Below are 20,641 nucleotides of genomic sequence, written 5' to 3' on the forward strand. Positions count from 1 at the left end.
AGGGGGCAGATGGAATAGGTACCCCTGTACTCCGGCAAGGATGTCAGCGACCCCTGGGGAAAAATGACAGGTCACGCAATGCTCAGGCACCCCATAATGAAAATAAAATGTGCACGTGACCTCTCGATAGCCCACGTGCATGGAATGAAGGACCCGCAGTACGCTGTGGCACCCAGAAACAAAAAATGCATACGCGTGGTACACGTAGGATACGATGACCTCTGAATGGGTACGCGACACATGGGGGCAACCACAATGGAAAAATAAGTGCGCGACTCACAGTCTGCCTGGAAAATGAACGGAAAAAACATGCGTGTGTGCGTGCTGGCAACATACCCGCCAAAAGAAGAATTGAACTCTGCGGCAGTAAACAAGGAGTACGCACTGCAACCATTGTGAAGTAATCGTGTGTCAACCCACAAGAAGTACAAGAATCACACGCTCTCTCTCCACAAAGAGCATGTACAAAAAAATGGCATCTTACGTGGACCTTTAACCCCTGCGCATAGCAACGCCTATGCGTGCCACGTCACTTACGCGCGAAAAGCCTTTCCTCGATTTTCACGCAAACGTGCTGATTTTCACATGCACATTCACTCTGCATCAAGCTGGCCACGCGACAACACACGGAAGACCATGCTCCTGCCCAGAAGGCCATTTTCCTGCCCCCCAGTGCCCAGAGCAGCCTCCCACGAACCATCTGCTGCTGCCGCCCACGTGCCCTGCTATTTGGTGCCTGCACATCAGCCATCTGCAGGTTTCCAGTTGCTGCGACCACCCCTGCAGGAACAGAAGACTCCCGACTGCTGTTCAATAGCTCCACAGCCAAGCCCCAGGACCCAGTTGCCCACCCATACCTGCCTTGGGGGTTGCCATGTCGGGGCAAACACCATCTGAGACCACTGGCAACCCCCAGCCAGAGAGGCAGAGGGCTGTCAGCTTCTCAGCCACAGAAGTTGGCATCCTGGTGGAGCAAGTCCTTGGGCATTATGATGCCCTCTTCAGATGACCGTGCGCCGACAAGGATAGACGGAAGAGGACCTGGTCGGACATCGTGGTTGCCATCAACGCGGAGTGAGTGGCAACCCGCGACTTGAAACACATCCAGAAGCGCTGGGAGGACTTCAGGTCATGGACAGGGGTGATGGGCTGGCTGCAGGGCATGGTCAGGGGTGTACGGGGGGCCCCTGTGGTGTGGGCTGCCCGCGGGGCTTGGGGAGGGAGGGAGAGCACACCCGGGAGGGCCCACACTGCCAAATCACGTGTAATGTGCAATCGCGTACCGTGAAATACACGTCCCCCGCTCGTGCCAGCGAAATACCGTGTATATCTCACTCCCGTACCGCGCAATACACGTACCCCGCTCCTGCCAGCGAAATCGCGTGGACAGCTCACTCGCGTACCCCGGAATACACGTACCCCGTTCCGCCAGTGAAATCGCATTAAAAGCTCACTCGCGTACCCCGGAATACACGTACCCCACTCGCGCCAGCGAAATCATGTGGACAGCTCACTCACGTACCCCGGAATACACGTACCCCGCTTGTGCCAGGGATATCGCGTGTAAATCTCACTCGCATACCCCGGAATACACGTACCCCACTCGCACCAGCAAAATCGCGTGTAAAGCACACTCGCGTACCCCAGAATACATGTACCCCGCTCCCGCCAGCAAAATCACGTGGACAGCTCACTCGCGTACCCCCAGATTCATGCACCAGTGTGGTGAGGAGCCACATGCACCCCCTGCAGGCAGCCCACACCACAGGGACCCCCCCTACACCCCAGACCATGCCCCGCAGGCAGCCCATCCACCCTGACCATGCCCTGTAGGCAGCCCACACCACAGGGCCCCCCTACACCCCTGACCATGCCCATGCCCCACAAGTAGCCCATCCACCCTGACCATGCCCCGCAGGCAGCCCACACCACAGGGGACCACTCTACACCCCTGGGCATGTCCCACAGGCAGCCCACACCATAGGGACCCCCCCTACACACCTAACCATGCCTCGCAGCCAGCCCATCACCCCTGACCATGCCCTGCAGGCAGCCCACACCACAGGGGACCACCCTACGCCCCGGACCATGCCCCGCAGCCCACCCATCACCCCTGATCATGTCCTGCAGGCAGCCCACACCACAGGGGACCACCCTGCACCCCTGACCATGCCCCGCAGCCAGCCCATCACCTCTGACCATGACCCGCAGGCAGCCCTCAACACAGGGGGGACTTTTTCCATGCAATTTGCCTGACGCAGGCGGTGTAGGCGTATTCAAGGGGGTGCGCAAGTTGATTTTCATGCGTTTTGGCTGCCACGAGCAGGGTACGCGTAGTTTTTCACGCAATTACAGTGTAGGGGGCCTGTAAGCTGGTCCAGGGTTAGCGCGGCCCTTTGCCTTGTATTTTTCTTGCGCAAGGGGCGTTCTTGGGGGCGTAACTGGCGCTGCTGGATGTTCGCTGCACTACGGCTGCAAATGGCTTGGGAAATCCATGAATACGCAGTGTGCCAGAATGCTGTTTGGCGCACACGGCTGGCGCACACTGGCGCATGCTCCCTCTCTGCGCTGCCCGCATGCGCTACTTCTGCGCTGAATTCTATGAATTACTCCGTGGAGTTGGGTTTAGGAGGTTTTCAACCGGCCCCTAAAAAAAGTAAAAAATATTTACAATTGATAGTTTATTTCTAATATTTAGGAAAAATTCAGTTTCATGTAAATTAATAGTTAGTCGTAGATAAAAAGAAATAAATACTGCACACATCAATATTTTAATTCAGAACCAGCCGGCTATCCTGCATCAATAATCAGCGGGCACACACTAGGTGTAGCTATTGTGGTGTTAAAATGTTGACTAAACACAGACTAGATAAAGTCTTGGAGTCTGGCAGTTGAAACATTAATCTTGTAGTGGGATCCCACCGTTTTCTCCAATATTTTCTCAGGAAAGAAAGTTAAGCAATGGGGTAGTTTTGCAGTTTACTTTGGTCTAGTAACAACTTACGTGCCAATACAGTGTGTCCATTTGCTGGCATCTTGGAAGGCGCCAATTTACAGGGAGGAGTTTGGAATGTTGAATCAAGTACAGCCAAGGGACTAGGAACATCTTTCACACTGTGGACAGGGCAATGTTCTAAATAGATGGATGGTGTGGCGGAGCAACATGTAGCATTTGGAAGTCTGGAAATGGGGATGTGGAAGAGGGACAGTAGATTGAGAATTGGACCTTGCGGTTAAAACGGTTGGAAGAGTGGCCTTACAGGTGTTTGATATGACATGGACGTAGCATTCATTAGACCGGATGTAAATATGCAATATTCACTCTTTGACAAAGGTTGTGTGCCGGCTGCTGGATGTGAACGATATGATATTTTATTTGTATCGCGCTCCTACACAAGTGTTTCAGAGCAGGAATACTGGAACAAATTACAAATTCTTTTTGAACATTTTCTGTTTTTCAGGATTTCTTTATGGCTGCAGTTGACAGTTTCCAAAGATAATCATTTTGAGAATGCTCAATTTTTGCAATGTGTTTTTAGGGCAGGGAAGAGTTTGTTTCTTTCTCCAGTGAAATTGTTAACCTAAATGCATGTGGCAGTGGACAAAAGGACTTGGTCTAAGGAATGCCCGGTGTCAAAGACGCAATAATCCTATTTACAAGACTATGGACCACTGATCAGATGATTTTCCTGGCATTCATTTGCTTCCTCTCCAGAGCAGCAACTAGACCTAGTGTGGTACTTTTGGATTTTTTTTACTTTTATCAGCCAGACCTTTGGTCTACCATTCAGTCAAAATCGCTGTCTTCAGCATTTTATGGTCTCAAACAGACAGTGTATCAAGGTGTATCAGAAATGACCATCCATCTTCAATAATTCGCAAAAAATATCAGAGTACCTACACCATGAACCCTAAAAGGAGGCACTAAAAGACCAAGCAATTAAATAGTTTCAAGTGTAGATTGGCTGTACCCAAGTGTGGGGATTGTGGCGCTTAACCACAATTACATAAAAAGCATGAGATACAGTAAAGGTACATAAAGACAAAGACCATTAAAACATAATGTTAGCTAAACGTAAGTGTTTAAGTGCCCAGAAATCCTCCTGCACATTTGCAAAAGTTCAAGCTACAGCGATGCCAGTGCAAAGCATTATGGCAGCATTCGTAACACCCTAAAGGCCCCAGTCGAAATGGCAAAACACATAATTTAAAGTAATTGTCCTTTATACTGTGTCAGTTACCATCGAAGTGATCCATCGAGGTCAAGCCTTGTCCGAAGCGAGTAATGTGCCCATGCCTAGAGTCGATGCAGGTTTGCGGCATTAAAATGGGAAATGGGCAGGTGGAGAGAAGAAAGCAGCTAATAGAAGGAGCACATAGTCTAGAGAGTGTGGATTTAGTTACATCAAGAAGATAAGGAAATGCCAGTTTATATGTGTGGATTAGTCTAGCTTGTCGATAAGGAAAGAGATTTTTGTGAGGAAAGAGAGTGACCTGAATGAAGCAGTAGTGTTTTTGGAACGCAAAAAGGCAGAAAGGTCATTTCATATTTATCATAATCAGAGATTCTCTACCTCACACTGTAATGTTGGTAATCATCATCATCAGCAATTCATCATGTATAAAACATCAGAACCTGACCACAATGGGCAATGTTTCCCAGGATGTTGCACTTGACGGCAAGTGGATACTGTTCTACAAATACATTTCAATGACTAATGCAGAGGGACACCTGTCAACCAGTGATTACCTGAGCACATCTTCCAAGTTCGGTCCGGCCCAGGTTCTGAAATATCTGCAAGGCTAGTTCGTATGGTAGCTGAACATCAAAAAACGGAACTTCATTAATTTCATTCTGCAGAAGAAAAAAAGGGGGCAAAGCGTGTGTGAAATAGTTCTAAAAGAAGATGACAATGCATTACTTACCGTAAAAGCATTTCTGATGGTTGTATCTGCTTAGATTCACATGCTGTGCATAGGTCCGACATCCAGTGGTCACTGCGGAGTATTGCATTTTGTTTTTCGTAGTCGAAAAGGGGACGTCGACAAGGCGTGTCTGTAACACTATCCCTATAGTGACGTGCGTTGTACCCACAATCCCTCACGCGTCGAGGTCCCTCTGTTTGTATTTTTCTGCCCTGAGGGAGCCTTCTAGACGTGAGCGAGTACAGAAAAGAAAAGAGAGAAATAAAGGAAAGGATGTCTATGTTCCTTCCATCCGAGCGGGGAGGAAGGGCGGGCGCATGTGAATCTAAGCAGATACAACCATCAGAAATGCTTTTACGGTAAATAATGCATTGCCATCTGATGTTTGTTAATCTGCTTAGAATCACATGCTGTGCATAGACTAGCGTGCAGTACCCGGAGTTGGCGGTGGGTTATGAGAAGGAACAGTAGAGAAAAGATGTCTTAATACTGCCTGTCCCACTTGGGAGTCAGATCTAGAGTGTGCACCTAGACCGTAGTGTTTTGTAAAGGTGTGCACAGAACTCCAGGTAGCCGCTTTGCAGATGGACTCAAGGGGAACATTTGCAATGAATGCTATGGAAGCCCCAGTGCCTCGAGTGGAATGTGCTCTTGGCTTGAAGGGTAGTTCTCTCTTAGCAAGAGTGTAACAGAGAGTGATGCATTGTACAATCCATCTAGATATAGTGGACTTAGAAACTGCATCTCCTTCTCTTCCTGCTGCCACCGAGACAAAGAACTGATTAGTCTTTCTCAGTGTTCTGGTTCTTTCCATGTAGAACATGACAGCTCTGCGTACATCTAGTGTATGCAGACTTTTTTCTCCCAAGCTGGAAGGGTTTTGAAAGAACGTTGGTAGTTCTATAGACTGGTTTACATGAAATTTCGAGATGAATTTTGGTGCAAACCTTGGGTGTGTGCGTAGAACCACCTTATCCTTGTGAACTGTTACGAAGGGGTCTAGTACAGAAAGAGCCTGTAGTTCACTTACTCTTCTAATGGAGGTGATAGCTATTAGGAAAGCAGTCTTAAGAGTGAGGTATTTAAGAGTTGCCTTGTGCATGGGTTCGAAAGGAGTGCCCATGAGTCTAGAAAGTACCACGTTTAAGTCCCACCCGGGAGCTGGGTTAGCTATCAGAGGGTGTATTCTCTTTACCCCCTCCATGAAGGCCTTGATAACTGGTATCTTCCACCACAACACTTTAAGTTGGGAAGTGGTGTATGCAGAAAGTGCCGCTAGGTGGACTTTGATGGAATTAAACACTAGACCTGAATCCAGTAAATGGGTCAAGTACAGAATAATGTTAGTGGCAGAGCAGTTAACCGGGTTGATGTTCTTACCTCTACACCAGATGACAAATCTTTTCCACTTGCTGGAATAGCAGTGGCGAGTATTAGGTTTTCTGGCTTCCCTGAGGATGTCCATACATCTCTGTGGGAGTTGTAGATGTCCAAATTCTATGATCTCAGGAGCCAGGCTGCTAAGTTCATGGTCTGAGGGCATGGATGCAGTGTCCTGCTATTGTCTTGTGACAGCATGTTGTACGGGCAGGGAAGTTTCATTGGGGGAGATAGGGACATCTCCAACAAGTGAGCGAACCATGGCTGCCGGGCCCACATTGGGGCCACTAGTATCATGGTAACCTGCTCCTGGTGCATCTTGTGCACCACCTTGTTGAGGAGGGGAGTCGGGGGAAAGGCGTAAACAAATTTCCCTGACCATTGAATCGACAGACCGTTCCCCTTGGACTGGTTCTGGGGGTACCTGGAGGCGTAACTTTGGCATTGTAAGTTCTCCAGGGTTGCAAACAGGTCTATTTCCGGGAATCCCCATTGCGTGAAGACGTCTAAGACGATGTCTTCGTGCAATTGCCATTCGTACTCTTTGGGCAGGGGGAAGTCTCTGCTGAGTTTGTCTGCTAGCAGATTGAGTTCCCCTGGTACATGTTGTGATAGTAGGAACATGTTGTGTTTGAGAGCCCACTTCCATATATTCTGGGACAGCATGGACAGTCCTGGAGAGTGACTTGCTTGTTGAGGTAGTACATGGCTGTGGTGCTGTCTGTGAGGACCATCACTGTCTTTCCTTGTAAGTGTTCCTGAAAGGCTTTCAGTGCTTTGAACACCGCTAGTAGTTCCAGCAGGTTTATATGCTTGGATGCTAAGCTCGGAGTCCACACTCTGTGAGCAGTCTGATGGGATAGGTGAGCCCCCCATCCTGTAAGGGATGCGTCTGTGGTTAGAGTGGCTTCCACTGCGGGTGTGGCAAAAGTTTTCCCTAATAACAGGTTTTCCTTTGTCCACCACCGTAGCGAGAGAACCAAGGCCTGCGAGACCACCACTAGATCGTCCCATTGTCCGCTGGCCTGACACCACTGGCTGTAAAGCCACTCTTGCATTGGGCGCATGCGCAGGCGCGCGTGAGGTACCAAATAAATACATGACGCCATCATCCCTAGCAAGCGCATTGCTTTGCGTATCGTCACCCCTCGACCTGCCACATAACAGGGGATCTGAAACAGCATGTTTTGGACCCTCTCGTTGGAGGGGAAGACGAGGCCGTCCTTTGTTCGAATTAGAGCCCCTAGGAATTGTTTGATTTGGCTGGGGTCTAAGCTTGACTTCTTTTCGTTGATGGAGAAGCCCAGTTGGGACAAAAGGTCTACGGTCTTTTGGGTATTGGAGAAGCATGTTTCGTAAGAATCCCCTGTTATGAGCCAGTCGTCGAGGTAAGGGTATACCGGGATGGATAACCTGCGCAGGTGGGCCGCTGCCACTGCCAGTACTTTCGTGAATACCCTTGGTGCAGATGCTATCCCGAAGGGTAGTACTCTGAACTGGTAGTGTTTGTCCTCTATCTTGAACCTGAGGTATTTTCCGTGCGCTGGCAACATTAAAATATGAAAGTATGCATCTTTCATGTCTAGTGTTGTCATGTAATCCCCCTGTGATAACAGTGGGATTACTTCCTGCAAGGTCACCATACGAAACTTTTGGGGTTTGACAAACTTGTTCGCTGGGCGCAGATCTAATACAGGGCGCATGGTTAAATCCTTTTTGGGTACAAGGAAGTACACTGAATAAATACCTTCTGATACCTGAGATAGGGGGACAGCCTCTATAGCTTCTTTTTTCAGTAGCTCTTCTACTTCTTGAAGAAGAATAGTGAGGTGTTCCGGTGTCATGCGTCGGTTCTGTGGGGGTCTGTATTTCGGGGAACCGTTGAATTCGATGCAGTATCCGTGGGCTACGGTGGATAATACCCAGCGGTCTGACGTTATTCCCTCCCATGCTGAAAGGAACAATGTTAGCCGGCCCCCGACTGGTGATGCATGGGAGGGGACCCGAATCTTCGGGTCATTTGTTGGTGTTGGGCGTGGGGCCTTTGGGGCTGGAGCCGCGACCTCTTCCTTTGCCACGACGTTGGCCTCTTTGACTGAACTGGGTGCTTTGGTTAGAGGGCCAGTTGGTAGCAGCGTAAAATTGCTGTTGGTTTTGCTGCTGGCGTTGGCCACGAAAGGAGCGTCTATTGCCATAGCTGCGTCTGTTAGGTGGCCTAGAAATTTGGTCAAGAGTCTTGATGGTATCAAACTCTTTCTTCGCATGTTCTAGGGCTTCATCAACTGCTTTCCCAAACAGATGTGTTTGTTCTATGGGCTTATTTATCAGGGAAGCCTGGGTTTCCGGCTAAAATCCCGAATTGCGCAGCCAGACATGGTGTTTGAGAAGTATTCCCTGAACCAGGGAACGGCCAGCCGTCTCTGCGGCACCTAAGGAGTTCTTTACGATGCCCTGGTTTACAAGAGTTCCCTCTGAGATTATAACCAGCAGGCGTGAACGCAGGGGTTCTGGTGCGTCCTCTGCTTCGCTGCGCAGCTTGCTCCACTGTGCATCTCCGTAGCTAGCTAGTAGCGAATTGTTATTTGCAATCCTAGTTGAGAAGGCGGCAGAGGTCGTGATTCTATTCCCAAGTGCATAGAGCTTCTTGCCCTCTTTGTCAGGTGGTGCCTCACTAGTGGATAGTGGTACCCCCGCTCTTTTTCTTGTATTAGTAACTACAAGGGAGTCCGGAATAGAATGTCCCCTGATGTACAAAGGATCAGAGGACGTAGGGCTGAAGAGCTTTTCTATCCGAGGGTTGACCCCTCTGACTAAGGCCGGATTGGAAAGGGAAGGAGTTATTCTTCTCCTTATAGAAGCCAGGAGCGGAATAGACTGACTAACCGGGGCTTTTTCTTTAATAACTTTTTCTACAAAGTCTATATCCGGAAGAGTCTCCCCTGTGTCTATTTCAAAATGCGCTGCTGCCTTGCGCAATAGTGCATTAAGTGAAGGTTGGTCATCTATGGGGGAGGTGTTTCCAATAGGTGAGTCCTTGGGAGGAGAAGGGTGAAAGACATCAGGGTCTGAGTGCACTGATGGGGATTGCCAAGGCTGCACTGATGGGGATTGCCAGGGCTGCGAGGTAGCTGTATCTTCTTCAAAAGCTCCTGCACTAGTGTAAGGGTCTTCTTCAAACCCCTCTTCCTCATGTTCTTCCTCTCCACCCAAACACTCCTCATCTTCCTGGAGGTATTGCTCCTCTTCAGTGAGGTCATATGCGTCTGTAGAAGGGTGAAACAGCCTAGGAATCTTGACCCTAGGGTCATCCTGGGTCCATTCTCTTGGTCTTTTGGGTGTGGGTGGGTTTTGGCTACCCAAAAACCTTTCAATTTTTTCCATACAAGAATGGAGTCTTTCAAGGGTCTCATGGGGAACCCCTGAATAGTCTAGAGGGGGGAAATCAGTGTTTTCACCTTCAAAACGCTTAGAACGCTCCCACAACGTCGACGAAAGGTTTCCGTCGCCCTCAGAAAAGCCCTCCGGTAGTTCAGAAGTGCCCTTAGATGAAGGGGGCAGCTCCTGGCTACTCTTGTGCTTTTTCGGCGTTTCTATATCTTTTGGTGCGGTATTCGACGTCTGTTTCGTCGTCCGCTTACGCTTGTCTTCGGAAACAATTCTCGCCAGGCTCTCGACAACGAGTTCGTCAGTAGAGGGTTCTGGAGTCGACGTTGCCTGCATTACGCGTTGTTTCACGACGGCCGCTCTATGGAGCGTTACGTCGGATGTTTTTGAGGTAGCGCCCGTGTTAGATGAAAGCCCAATCGCTGGTCGCGGCTGCGTTTGCGGGTGGGGCTTGAGACCCTTACGGTCTGAGGTAGACGCCGGAGTGCCCTGCGTCCCCTTCGGCGGTGATGGATCCTTCGTCCTCGACGAAGAAGAGCCGTGGGTTGTGTGCTTAGGCCTATGGGGTCTGTGTGCGTCCTTGTCGCCGGGATGTTCATCCCCATAAGCAGGGCGTGAGCCGAGCCCGACGGGGCCGGGGACGGACGTCGAGGAGCGCGAGCGCTCCTTCTGGGGGTTAATGACTTCCGTAACGGACGTCGAGTTATCACCCTCCTCGTCACTTTCTGTAACAGCGGCGGCGGGTGAGGTAACTGACTTCGACATAGCGTAGTCCGCCCACCTCTTAACTTTCCGTTCTTTAAGAGTTCTTGGTTTCAAGAGCTTACAGGCCGCACAGCTGTCCTCTTTATGATCGAGGGGCAAGCAACGATTACAGAGCTTGTGTTTGTCCTTCCAAGTGTATTTGCCCCTACAGCGTGGGCAAAACTTAAAAGGTGTCCTCTCCATAGCTGAGGCAATAAAAACTGGTGATAACAACCCCAAGGGAAAGATAGGGGAGAAAGAAAGACATTCTCGACGAGAAGATAAAAGTTCGAACCCCCACTCTCCCTACTGTATGTTGGCCGGCGAGGCCTGGCCACGTGTTCGGCAGCGCCGAAGGATCTCCTCCATCTCTTCCCCTCAATCGAAAACTTGCTCGGCGGAGAAACAGCTTCACAGCTAACGTCGAGGGGAGGGATCTTAAACAATAAATATAAATTAAGGACCAAGGTCCGTAGTAAGTGTTTTGCAATGTCTCTCTAGGAGCTCCGCGTAAGGCGACCATAAGCTGGGCGGAAAAAAACAATCTGAGGGACCTCGACGCGTGAGGGATTGTGGGTACAACGCACGTCACTATAGGGATAGTGTTACAGACACGCCTTGTCGACGTCCCCTTTTCGACTACGAAAAACAAAATGCAATACTCCGCAGTGACCACTGGATGTCGGACCTATGCACAGCATGTGATTCTAAGCAGATTAACAAACATCAGAAAATATAATTACTGAACGGGTACATGCAGAAGTAACAGCTGTTAGAATTCACTTAATATTACTTCTGGTAATTACGAAGAACATAGAACACCGGACAGCAACAAAGTTTATTCAGAATGCGTTACCATTGGCGTTTAAATTACTCAGTCTATAGATTTTACAAAGCCAACTGACTCACGCCGTTAGTAAACCAGGGCTCTTTCCACAATACGTTCCTCACATGGTGACACTTTACTCGAGCACTGAACTAAGCTATGCATGTTTTGAAGACCTTGCAGGCATTATTGACTAATGAAGTGATACAAACATAATGAAGACCACAGAAATTACAAAGTGCTGGTGCCCACGGACAGCAATTTTAAAAGAGAACATGACAAAGTAGGCACAAATATAGTCATAGCAGACATTTTCTCGAAACGTAAACATTGCTATTAGCAGGTCGTTCCCCCGTTTGCCTGTACCTGCAGAATTAATGTAGCCTTATAGAACAAGGGAGCAGTTATTGCAGACAAATGACCCACAGCCAAGTTGGCAATGGGTAATTATTCCAAGCGATAATGACCGTTCCCAGAGTCTATTAGACTATCAGTACATAGTGTGGTCACCTTTCCCCAGGACTCGTGGGACGTCCCCACCACAGAGTGGGAACCAGAGTATTTTTCTGAGGCAGTCAGAAAAACAAAGCTTATGAGCCAAGAGGCGCTTACTACAGGGCTCAGCCCACACCAAGGATCTGTGGCCTCTTTTCCAGCCCTCCGGCTTTTCGTCACCAGTCGTTTCCCCCTCTAACCACACACCAAAGCAAGATCTTATTATAGAGAGCAATGATAGGACAGTGAGCCACTTGGAGGGAGGAGACCTGGGCAGACAGGTCAAGAGCCACTATCATCATCAACTTATACTCACTGGTATGTCCTGACCCTTTCCTCCAGACTTGTGGGATAGACTGCCCAATAATACCCAAGCGTTCTCAGGATTTTCCAGGAAAAGAGGGCACTCCTAACACACAGGATTCAAGGAAACATAATTTTCAGCATATTCTGGTTAAACTTATCATCTGCTGTTGAGCTCACATTCATCACATAATGTTTGAAGAATCCGTGTGCCATAGCCCCATCCACTGCCCTATGGATGATTTCCAGGAATGCATGGTGTTAGAACACCACCAAAGCAGTCACGACAACAACAATAAGTGGTTGCATGCGACTACTTTCAATAACAAGTTATTACTGATCAACCCATACAGAATTGTACATGTATAACTTTCAACTACGGGGAAATTATCCTCTGATGAATTCAGAGTCACACCTGAAAGACAACAATAGGAAAGCTGGAGACGTTTATGATGTGACTGAACCCACAGGTGGAATATTTACCCTTGGTTAATAGTAACCCATGTACACTTTAATATTGTAGATTTGTGTAATTCTGCCCATTTTGGAGTTTTGTAAGAAAAGTAGGATCCATTAGTGTAAGAGTTTGGTTTGGAGGCACACTCTGGAATGCTGCGAGGTGCCGGTGGGAGCGGTGTGATGATGGACCTGTTGTGCATTTGTTCCGGGGAAGGCAGCAAGATGGTTGTTTGAGTTCAATGGAATCCTTATACAATTCTTTAAGTAGCCAAAAATTTCAAAACAAATTCAAAAACACTTTTAAAACAATGTTTTCATTTTGGAATCAGTGAGTGACATAATATCCTTTCTCTTTTTGTTAATTATTGTATTCTATTGTAGTAATCATTTATATAGCGCTGTTTCCCATTTGTATGGCCTAAAAGCGCTTTGTGGTAGGAACGCTCTCTGGGACCAAAGTCCAGGTATCGGAAAGTTTTCATCAGAGGCTTAAGATGCGTGTGTGAATTTGGCCAAGATTAGGATTTAAGAGGGCAGGCTAAGCTCCAGTAGGCTACCCAAGAGCTCAGGCATATGAATGGGTGTCGAGGGAGGTCACAACAGAGCGCTAGTGCAGGAGACTCGATATGTGACCAGCTAGACCAAAATGTGTCGTATGTTGTCGCTGTATTCAAATTGCAGAGGTGTTGAGGTAAGTCTGGTATTTCAGTGCAAAGCGGTTATGTGACTAGATAGACCAAATTTGTCGTAGTTTCGTAGATAGATAGCCGTGCCTGCGGCAGATGTCCACCAAAGTGGTGCATTTATACATACCTTAAGCTCAGATGGAGCTTATCTTTGATGTTGCTGCATCATCCGATCGTATGTGGGGAAGAAAAAGCCAGCTGCCTTTGTTGACCTTTGTAGGCACTATTGACAGGCTACCCTCAGGTCTACCAACTGCAATATACTTGCTGTCCGAGAACATCTTCAAGGCCGGAGAGACAGGCTACCATAGAAATTAGGATAATGGGAGTCTCCAAGCGCAATAGACAGGCTACCTTTAGAGTCTTACTACATATCGTCCAAGTTCTATAAATGCTAACCAAAGGAGTCTACTATGTGCAATATCAGGGATAACTGCATATAACCACTGTGCATTACAATGGCTAACCTAAGTAGTTTTAAGTGCAATGGAGGGTTACCAACATATATCTCCGTGTGTCATGGGTGGGCTAGACATTATAAGGCATAAATGCTCCAAGAGTAACATGTGTTAGCCTGCATGCACTTTCTTCCATTTTCAATGCCACGCTATCCGCATATATAGGTACAGCCCCATGGCTGTCCTTACATGTATTGTAAGCGTATAAGCGGACTAGTGTCAAGAAACTGTCAGGTACAGTCCCAAGACCCTGGAGCAGTGGCAAACTATCCTGACAGATCTTTAAGTACAGAAGGGGCAATTCAAATACATCTTTTGGTGCAATTAACAGTCTGTCCTCGAAGGACTTGAAGTGCATTGGGCCAGTTCTCCCTATGATCCTTCAGAGTGCTGAGTATATAATAAAACATCTGCATACATGGACAGGCTAGCAAAAGAGTGCTACACCATTCCAACCCCCGCCCCCTCTAAAATCCATTGAATGTGTCACATTCTTTACCCCCAAAGTCCATCTGAGTGTGTCAAATTTCCTTCCCCCAAAATCCATCTCCGTGTGACATATTTCCTTCCCCCAACAGTCCAGTAAGAGGACTTCTTCAGGAGATTAATATTTCAAAATGGCTCTAGACAGAACCATAGAATCAAATTCCTACTGGTTAAAAAGTTAATTCTTATATTTCAATATACATTAATATTAATACAAAAACACATTTTACCAGTTATTAATAATTTGTATACACAGAAACACTATCAATGTTCAAGGTTAAAATTGATCGTAATCCTCAGATCATGTAGACCTACATAAATCGCAATAGAAGCGTCTGAGTAACTATGTTTTTTCCACTTTTAGTGAAACTATTCTTCAATCTTATTCCTGGTAGGCTCCACCAGCAGGGGGAGTGGGACTGTCTGTGAGTTGATATCACCTCAGGGCAGGCACGGCCCCCCCTGCTGGTGGACACAAGTGGAGAGTTCCCGGGGGAGATAAGAGCCTGAGGGGATCGGCTGAGGAGAGAGCTGGGAGAGACTAGCAGGAGAAGGGAGCCTGTTCTGTCACAGAGGGCATTCAGGCCCTCTGATGTGCCAGGGATGGCCCATACTTCATAGGCCGTCTGCCGGTCTAGGCCCGCTGTCCTCTCTTCCCCACCTGGGGTTGAGAGAGTGGTGCCGGGGGTTGAGCTGCATAAGCACTTGGCGGGTGCTCCACCCTGCATGCCAACGCTCCTGAGAGAGAGAGAGAGCGGTGTCGGTTTTCTGGTGCTAAGTATTAGTGTTCAGGTAGGAAAGTCAAAGTGAGTAAAAAGGGACACCGGGCCCCGTGTAAACCAGCATTACGGCTAACACGTGGGAAGGTAAAGACCGGACGAAAGGCAGTATTCTCCTAAACCGGTCCCGGGGGTTGCTGAAAGGCTTACTCTTACAATAGCTCTGTGGAGGCAGGGTTGGCCAACTCTTGAGACACAGTGTATAAGGCTCAGTGGCACCCGGAGGGAGTTGGGACACCCCTGTAGTGGAAGGGTCCCTCCTGTCAGTCGGAGGCCAGTTTTGGCCCAGGCTGTTAAGTTTAGTAATAGATCCAATCCCTCCAGAGATATATGCACTGGGGGTGGGGACTGTGATTTAACCAGCCCGGAGCCCGGCACTTTGCCAGCAGGGTGGGAGGGAAGTTGAGAATTCCAGCTGGGATTCATTCCTAGGGGACTCACCTAGCATATTGCTGAGGCGTAATATGGCCCGGTTGTCTGACTGTGTGAGTGGTGTAACATTATGATAAGTGTTGGACGTCCCAGTGGTTGTCTGCAGCTACCTGTAGTGAGGGGACGTGGGTCCGATCAAGAGGATTATTTATTTGCTAAATATGAATGTGCGCTCTCTCAGTGGATCCCACTGAGAGATAGGATTCTTTATTTGCCAAATGGGAATGCGCCCGTTCGCAGGTGATTCCACTGATGTATATGAATATTTATTTGCACAAATATGAAGGTGACCCCACTGCTATATAGGATTATTCATTTACCACATGTGAATGCATACGTCCTCCGGTGACCCTACTGATTCATTTAAGCAGTTATTTCCAAAAAATGGAAATGAACTTGCCCTCCGGCGCCCCCACAGGACCTACTTCAGTATTACTTCAAATACAGTGTAATTAATGCTACGGAAAGTGATGGAATGAGAATTGTTAAGTATTGGGTCTGTTATGTACTAGCAGAGAGCGCCTCAGTTAGGAGCATTGTATGTTACATGGTTCATGTGTACCAAGGATTGGTTTAACTGATTGAAATTACATAAAAGAAAGCGGTTGACACGTGTTAGGAAGGATTTGTCTGTTTATTTAACCAGAGGCAGAGGTATAAGTGTCAGTCATCTGGGCTGACCGAATCTAAGCCCTCATGAGGGTCCACCCATCATCCCCTGGATGGCCGACGCACGTAGCTATGTGCGTCCACGTTGGTACCTGGCGTTGTCATAGCAATGCTCGGAACTGTAGCAAGCATTTGCAGCCGGCGCGCTAGAAGGAACGCACGTATGCCTGTGAAGGGTAAGTGACTAAGCAACCAGCAATCGCCTTAATAGCACTATGCTTATCCTGTTGAAACGGATAGAGACCCGTTAACACGGTCTCAATTTCCTTTTTTAGAGCGAACATTACGAGATAGTGTATCTCGTTATACAGAGAGATATAACGGCAAACAGGTCAGTGGCCCACACAAGGTGCGCATTGCCATGAGCATAAAAATAATTCACAAATATTTATATTGTACTATATGAGAAAAGAGAATAAGAATAATAGCACTGGGCAAATCGCATGCAATTATGTCAGCAAGCCAATACCGATACAGCTCAATATACATGGTTAAGCACAGCATTAATACGGTTAATTTCACGAGCACATTGTACGACAACACTTGCACTGGGCAGAACAAACAAAGATGTTTTACAGGTGTCATAACTAATGGTAAATAAGAGCCACTGGGCTGAATAAAGATGATTTATAGGTGTCACATCTAATGACAATTAAGAATTGCTATACCATAATGTACTTGTGTTGATGTTTTCTCTTATTGTTTCTCTTATCTGTTGATTGTGTGTTTGTAACTGTGGGCGCCCGGTATATTTAAAATGGATCAAACATGTTTCACTTACGTCTTTAATTGACTTGTACATTTCAAAAAACAATGTATCCTTTGTGTTCATGATTTAGTTAACATTGATAACCCCACTCTGAAGAAGGATTTCAATCCGAAATGCATTAGCCACATAGGGTTGATTTTTTGTTTGCCTCAGACACTGCACTAGCCTAATTGGTGAATCTGCAATGCTAAAGATTTGGATAATTGAAATCCAAGGAATACGTGAAAAATAAAGAATCTTAACATAACCACACTGGAATGAACATGTATTAAAAGGCTAAACAAAATTGTTGAACCCGAAGTGGGTATCAAGGGTGTGCGGCCCACACCGAAGACTTAATAGTCTTGGTCTCTTTGTTTCAGTTTACTTATAGTGCCCTACACGTTGGCACTTGCCAGTGGGCTGCACCCTACTAATGAACTTCAAATTAGAAAAATAGACACGTGAAACTATTAGACATTGATAAAAGGAATAGCTGTACACTCTCGCCCTCTCTTTTTTGTCAATACGTGCTTCTTCTGAGCCATTACAGGTATAGCAGCCCAGATGAGATGTGTGTTCTGAGCCATTACAATTATAGTATAGCAGTCCTCATGAGATGCACTTCGTCTGAGCCATTACAAGTACAGTGGGTCCTCATGGGATTTGTGTGTTCTACTTCTGAGCCATTAAAAGGTATGGCAGCCCCAATGAGGTGTGTATTCCGAGCCATTACATGTATAGCAGCCCTGGAGAGTTGTGTGTTCTGAACCATCACAGGTATAGCAGCCCTGATGAGGTGTGTGTCCTTAGCCATTACACATATAGCAGTCCTCATGGGATGCGCTTCATCTGAGCTATTGCAAGTACAGCAGCCCAAATGAGATGCGCCTATTCTGAGCCATCACAGGTATAGCAGCCCCAATGAGCTGTGTGTTCTGAGCCATTAAAAGCATAGCAGCCCTGAAGAGTTATGTTCTAGGTTGAGAATCAATCTCCATCCTCCCCTCCAGTGTTCTTGTCCATTAAAAACACTGGTGAGTAGAAGTCCTCAGGGTGGGTAATGGCTCAAAAGCCCCAATTTCCACCACAAGCTGAACCTCTGACATTTACTGACAGGAAACATGCTGCAGAGATTGCCGGGAAGAGGAAGAGAACAACGAGAAAGGCAGCAGCCAGTACACACTAGAGACTGGAGAGAAGGCTCTTTCATTACTACTCTCCAAATTCACAGAGAATTGTGAACCCAACCTCTGACTGAGGTAGAACGCACCATGACATTTGTTGGAGACCCATCCATTTTCTTCTCTTGGACAGCGGACGACCACAAGCCAGAGAACTGGCCAAACTTCAGATGTGTAATTTATCTGCTGATGTTGGAAAGCTGCAGGTGGTCTTGTCGCTCAAGCAACTCTTCCTGGCCAGACTAATAGGTTGGAGGACCTCAACCAAAGAGACCTGCATATGTCCAGCCAAAGTTCCATTCCCCTTGATTCCGTATTTACATGCTGGACGGCCGAGCTAAGCATGGCGAGTGACACTTAGTTGGCCTCTTTATGTTCAGAAGTGTGAATTGGTCACATTTATCGGGGTCGGGGGAGGTGTAATGGGAGATCTCCACCATCTCTTTATCTCTTTCCAAAAATTACTGTTACACAAAGCCAGGACTCTGTATGCAATAGCAAGTGTGAGGAATCTGAGGGCGTCCTCACTTCTTTCCCCAAACATATCCTCCTCCCAGGTGGCCAGGGAAAGGCCGATGCCACCAGATCCTGACCCTGTGGGTGGATATGCGAGGGAGGATCACCTGGGTGGAGGAGACTTGGGGAGTGGGGATGAGACACCCTTGGGTGAGACCGTATCCCCCATTTCCCTTTTCTAATGACTCTAATATCCCCCAGACCTTTATAGGCTATTACCAGTCCCTTTCCTATCTTTTACATAAATCATCTCCCAGTAAACATCAGTTGGGTACTGGGACAAGGAAGAGACACACCAGGGCCATACATCCTCACGTTATTGATTCTTATACACACAAACACCACTTTGGTACTGGGACGAGGAAGATGCAACAAAGACTGACAACAGACTACAGAACTAACCATGCACAGTCTGGTTCCCAAGTACCTGATCAAGCTGGCAGGATATTTAAAAGCCAGTACTGGAAGAAGAGGGACGTGAATGAGGGAGCAGCTATGGGGAAGCAAAACCTTGAGAAATCCAGAGAAACCAGAGAAGTATGCAGGGCAACAGCAGCAGGAAGCAAGGTGGAAAGCAGGCAGGTGCAAGAAAGCTCTGCAGAGGAAAGCTGGTGCTCCCCTCTGGTTCTCACCCGTCCTCTCCAGAGGCCTCTCCGGTTCAAAGGCGCACTGCAAGGCGAAGTGCAGCAGAGAAGTGGCTGGCAGAGTCACAGAGGCAGTGAGGTGAAATGCCTATTGGCGGGTGAGAGAGAAGCTGTCCACGAAGCCGCGTGAGGACCGTCAGGACAGGCAAAGCTTCCCAGAGACACGCCCAGTGTTGCAGACCCACACCATATGTCGGACACTCCAGTCGACACCAATGGGTCTGCCCAGGAGCTCTAGGAGTGCCAGGGTGTACAGACACAGGTTTTAGTGGGATTTCCGATATATATGACAAGCTGATAAAGAACAAGTTACTTATCTTACCTGGTAACGTTCTTTCGATGGGATGTTCCTCCGACGTATTCCACATCTTTAACAGTAATGACCACAGCTGTGCTGCTTCAGAAAACTTTTTCGGCGTAGGCGACCTGCATCGATACGCTGTCCCTCAAAGGCCTCCATCAATGGTCAACATCACAGGATGTTATATCTAGGACGCACGTAGCCTCAGTGTAGTTTTTTCCACCCCAGAACGTGTGGCACCAATCTCCTGCCAGTATGACTACTGAAAGTCTTGTGGAAATGTAAGCTGCAATCGCATAAGAAATTCTGTAGAGGGGCAGGCAGGGAGGGTACGATGTAGAATACTTCGGAGGAACATCCCATCGAAAGAACGTTACCAGGTAAGATAAGTAACCTGTTCTTCGAAGGGATTGTGTCCTCCCTCCGACGTAGCCACATCTTTGACAGACTCCCAAAGCAGTACCAATGTATGGAGGTGGGAAAACAATTTACAATTGCATCAATTTAGAATGCCCAATCAAATTGCAGAATAGAGGACTGCCTTACCAAAGGCCAAATCCTGCCCATGGATAGAGTCCAAGGAATAATGTTTCACAAAAGTATGGACAGAGGCCCATGTGGCTGCTTCGCAAATATTGCCAATCAGAACACCCCTTTGTAGGGCAGTGGAGGCAGCCATACCCCTAGTAGAATGAGCCTGTAAGCCTACTGGAGGGTCCTTTCCTGCCAAACGGTAACACTTAGAGATCGTCAAAATGATCTATCTGGATAAGGTCTGTTTAGAAACAGCCTGACCTAAACGCCTTCCAGCATAACCAATAAAGAGCTGATCGTCCACTCTGACCCGGGACATCCGCGAGAGATAGAAACTCAAAGCTCTCCTAGTATCCAACCTATGGAGCCTCTCCTCTTCCTTACTAGGATGTGGAGGATAGAATGCCAGAAGAATTACCTTCTGGCTCAGATGGAATTCCGACACAACCTTCGGAAGAAAAGAAGGCTGCACCTTAAGGACAACCATGTCCTTATGGAACACAGTGAAGGGTGGTTTGGCGGAAAGTGCCTGCAACTCACTCACTCTGCGTGCGGAAGTAACCGCAACTAAAAATACAGTTTTAAAGGACAACAGTCGCAACAGACAAGAATGTAAGGGCTCAAACAGAGCTCCCGTTAGGAACTTTACAACCAAATTCAAATCCCATCCCGGCTCCTGGAAAGGCG

The 20,641-nt window shown here is 47.6% G+C and overlaps 1 protein-coding gene across 2 annotated transcripts in view; it reads right to left on the minus strand.

Moving 5' to 3' along the window:
* The window catches only part of FBXW8 (F-box and WD repeat domain containing 8), a 1,779,087-nt gene that overhangs the window by 1,482,122 nt on the left and 276,324 nt on the right, over positions 1-20,641 (minus strand). For both annotated transcript variants that reach the window (XM_069619213.1, XM_069619212.1), the window contains exon 2: positions 4,751-4,855. In XM_069619213.1, coding sequence (XP_069475314.1) covers positions 4,751-4,855 — 105 coding nt within the window. The remainder of the gene's footprint in view (positions 1-4,750; positions 4,856-20,641) is intronic.

This window comes from Ambystoma mexicanum, chromosome 10 (genome assembly GCF_040938575.1).
Source record: "Ambystoma mexicanum isolate Mex_15411 chromosome 10, UKY_AmexF1_1, whole genome shotgun sequence".
NCBI classification, from domain to species: Eukaryota; Metazoa; Chordata; class Amphibia; order Caudata; family Ambystomatidae; genus Ambystoma; species Ambystoma mexicanum.